The sequence below is a fragment of the Belonocnema kinseyi genome, chromosome 7 (genome assembly GCF_010883055.1).
Source record: "Belonocnema kinseyi isolate 2016_QV_RU_SX_M_011 chromosome 7, B_treatae_v1, whole genome shotgun sequence".
Classification (NCBI taxonomy): Eukaryota; Metazoa; Arthropoda; class Insecta; order Hymenoptera; family Cynipidae; genus Belonocnema; species Belonocnema kinseyi.
In genome coordinates, this window is record NC_046663.1 from 24,695,326 (window position 1) to 24,699,673 (window position 4,348).

The window sequence follows — 4,348 nt, forward strand, 5'->3', positions numbered from 1 at the left end:
TCCTTTCAATTATCTTATTTTAGAAAACTATTCGCACATCCGGTTTCTGTAGGTTCTCTATTTTGATTTGCCTTTGTTTTGTTTTCTTGGTTCTCTTTTTTCTCCATCTCCGACCTAAGTTAATTGTGGAGCTCAGAATTTAATGATCAGTGTTACATTCAGAACCCCTGATGACAATTGTGTGACGTCCCGTCACCTTTCCCAAAAAGCCTCTAATCAATAACTACGCCCAATGTAAATCGTGCCTCACTCAAATAAAAGTTAATGTGAAGCGCATGAATTGGTTCAGGCACGATAATGGGCAGCGCATTTATTACATCAATAGTCGCCAATTAAGGGTGGCTTTTTACTAAATAAACCCCTAAAAAATCGCCAGTCAGTCAGTCTTTTCCTTCCATCCGCCGTAGGCTCTGCCTAAATTAATTAGTCTTATCCGTTCGTCGGCTGTAGGCTCTGCCTAATTAGTCAGTCTTATCCGTTCATCCGCCGTAGACACTGCCTAATTTTTCTGTCAGTCGTAACCCCATCTTCAATCAAAATTCTGTCTTGTTTGTAATTCCGTCATTATCCAGTCTGTCTTTGTTCATTCAGTATAAAGGAAGTATCTCCTTAGCATATTTCTACCTCGTGTAATTTCCTGTCGGTAATTAGTGTCATTTGGATTACGTGAGTTTGGTTTTGTGCAGTGGTCCCTTATTTCATTAAGTGAATCCCACTAAAATTACGAAAATATTCTGACAGCTTATTTCGGTGCAAGAAGGAAACACTGTATCCATTCCTGACAATTCTCTAGCGAGGCTTCCCGCTCAGTGAGGCGCACCAAGGAAACTTTGACAAGCAACCGGAAGGTCAACGAGCGAATTCCAAGGAATTGCTGGCGAGGCTTCCCTCTCATACCTCCCACAAGTTGATTAAGCAACGGGTTTGTCAACCAACTTGATCCAAATAATCGCTGGAGAAACTAAGGCAAAGCTGTAGACCTCTAACTCTCCTCAGCAACAGATATTGAAACTTGGACAAAATTCGGTGAGTTCAAGGAAAATTCCTTACTTTTCCACCTCTTTATTTTTACTTTAAAACCAAATGATTCAACTTTTAATCTTCCTTTCAAGCTCCCCTTTTAAATGGAGTAATTGGACTCTCTCTCTCTGTACCTCTCAATGCAACAAATAAACTCGTGTAATTCGGAAAGATAAATCAATATGTAATTCATTCAATTTGTATTCAATCTATTAAATTACTAAACCTCTCTCAGTTTTCCTCAACTCCCTGTTTCAGCCAAATGTGAGCAATCAATTAACGTTGTCTACTCGGATGAACGTCGAACAAAAAACGAGGATTTATTAAAGATAATTAGAATAGTGGCGTAAATTTAAAATTTGCCCAGACGTCACATTTGTATCTTTGTATCTTCGTACTTTGCATTTTTAGACCTTTGTCCGCAAATACAAAAGCAATTATGCTGTCGCAATTTTTTTTGGACCAGGTGTAAATGTGGATCATTTTTTGCCTAAGCCAAGTATTTGTAACAAACAGACTCCTTTTTCAACATAAGCCAATTAATTTATCTCTGTTATAGTTTGTTCCTAATTTTTCAAAATTGCTAACAAATTTATACACCACAAAAAATTAATTGATAAATATATTTTGTCATGTCATGGAGTGCAGTTAGTGCATTTTATAGAACTTGTAATATTAATTCTGTTTAAGATTTTTGTTAATTTAGCAAAACCTTTTCGTGAAATTAGGAACACAATTTTTGTTAATAGCTATGACTTTGTTATCATAAACTTTCTTCCCTCTCAATATTAAAAAAAGGCTGTCGATTACACCAGTAACTCTAATCATTTTAATTTCATCACTATTATTATTATTATTATGAAGAGATTTAATAATATTAATAAATATATTTATTTGCCACCCACTTGTCTCATATTTGGCTTAAATTTTCAGATTTTTGGCAGAAAATGTATCTACTTTGTTGTAAATTGATCATTTTAGTTATGTATTTGTCTTCTTTTTTATAATAATTTATCTATAATTTGGAAACATCATTTTTTTAAATAAGAAAACTGATTGTTTGAAAATTTAACTGTTTGTTTGAAAATTTACTTTATTGTTAGAAAATGCATTCATTATGTTTGAATTCATCTTTCTTGGGTTGAAAATTCATATTTTTTTATAAGAGTTCCCCTTTTTCGTAGATAATTCGCGTTCTGGCTTAAAAATCCAAGTTTTTGTTTTTGGAAATTTACCTGTCAACAGGGAATTTCGCAAAGAAATATAATTTTTTCTAGGAACAGACTTAGATTTTAGGACAGGTAATTATCATAAAGAGTTATTCTTCAATTTGAAATAGAGAATTTTTCATTTGAAGTGGAAATTTTTTATTAAAAACTTACTAGTAGCAGTTCTTGCTCGCGGACTGTAAGTGAACAATAGGATTCTCTGATGCTCAGAATCGATGTAATAGAATTTTTTACCATCTCGAACGTGCCACACGATTCCATTGGTCACACCATTTTCCGGAAGCATATGTTGTAAAAGTTGCTGGTTATCCAAAAGTGGATGAAAAGAATACATTTTTCCGGTAATTTGTGCATCTCTTTTTTGCGTCCCTAGAATATAATATGAAATTTTAATTTTAATAATTAACCCAGGGGAAACAATTCTGTTAATCAGATGAACGGTACGCACAGTGGGGCCAAATGAGGTGACCGTGGGTAGACAAGTTAACTTTTAACCGATTATGAATTACTTTTTTATGAACGACTGTTGAATTTCTGAGAAAGTTGTCGAGGCTTATTTTTAAAAAAGTTGTTCAATATTTTTTCAAATTTAAGAATGAAAATTCATTTTTAAATATTTTTGAAGATGCCATTTTGTGGGAATTTATCCAGTTTATTCTAAAGTACACAGAATTGGTGGGGAAACTTGTCTTGAATGATGTCCTGCAGTATCAGATATTTAAAAAAATTTTAACAATTATTATAAACAAATTAATCAACAAAATTTAGATTTTGAGTAAAAATAATTCAGATGCATGTTTTTGAATTGGAATCTGAAGACAAAAAATTGAGATCACTTATAAAATAATAGAGTACTTTTTTTAAATATTGAAACAAATTATTTAAAGAAATGTATAAGTTCGTCATTTTCAAATAGATTCGTTTAGTTTTCTTAACATATAAGGCAATAAATACCTTGCTTATAGATTTTTTGTTCGATTCTTTTATTTAGTGTTAATGGTTTAAACAAAATTATTAAATAATGAATAGCATTGTCATTTTTCAGTAAAAGCAATTCTTTTTTTTCAAATCAACTTTAGATATATTAAAAAAAACTCTTGATATCTTAATGGCTTACTAGTAGCTCTCTATAGTTATTTTTATTAATAATCAAACATTAGTAATTGTTGTTAAAAAATGTAATAATCAAATGCATAATTTGGCTATTGTTTAGTAGATGAATTTAGTTTCTTTAACACAATTAATTAAACTTTTGTAACTAATGCGCCTTTGCAGTGATATTTTGCCGTTAGACAACAATTCATAATATTTGAACAAATTTAATACACAAATTGCTCTGAAGCCGTTTGTTAATGAATATAAATAATAAATAAAAATAAATAATAAATAAAAATACAATTTTATTCGGAGAAACATAAACGAACTGAGATTTTTTTTATACATTGTTATAATTTCGACTGATTTATATAAATAAATGTAAAAATAATCAACATGTTCCATCGGATAAAACAGTGTTTGAACAGAAAGACATTTCTTAAAAATTGTAGTCAATGTCATAAAAAAACAATTTGGCGTTTCCTTTAAAAAACGGCCTTAAATTAATTTGTTTAATAAATTTGTTAAGAAATGATTAATTTTTGCCTAACAGTAGAATATCAGATTGCGGGCGCTCTGTTCAGACGTATTTAATTAATTGTCTTAAAATAAAAGATCAACTAAAACATGACCAAATTATGCATTTGTTTAATACATTTTTTAACAGCAGATACTAATTGTTGACTATTGATTAGGAATTGATTTCTCGGAAAAACGAAATCTATATGTTGAAAAATGGCAAGCAATAAATTTCATTATTTAATTTGTTTAAACAAATAGAATTTTTTTCATATCCAAGTATAATATCAAGTGGTATTTCTAATATATCTTGCGTAAATTGGAAAAGAAACGAATTCCGTTTACCAGAAAATTACAATATTATATATTTTTTATTTATTTCATTTAAACAAATAACACTAATTTTGTGAAATCAAAAAGCAGCAGCAAAAAGATATTCCCAAAATATCTTTTGTCTTTTTGTTAAAACAACTAAACAAATTTAT

The 4,348-nt window shown here is 30.1% G+C and overlaps 1 protein-coding gene across 1 annotated transcript in view; it reads right to left on the reverse strand.

Moving 5' to 3' along the window:
* Positions 1 to 4,348, reverse strand: part of LOC117176368 (regucalcin-like) — a 31,435-nt gene that overhangs the window by 8,390 nt on the left and 18,697 nt on the right. Inside the window, exon 2 of the mRNA XM_033366612.1 lies at positions 2,403 to 2,618. Coding sequence (XP_033222503.1) covers positions 2,403 to 2,583 — 181 coding nt within the window. The 5' untranslated portion in view covers positions 2,584 to 2,618. The remainder of the gene's footprint in view (positions 1 to 2,402; positions 2,619 to 4,348) is intronic.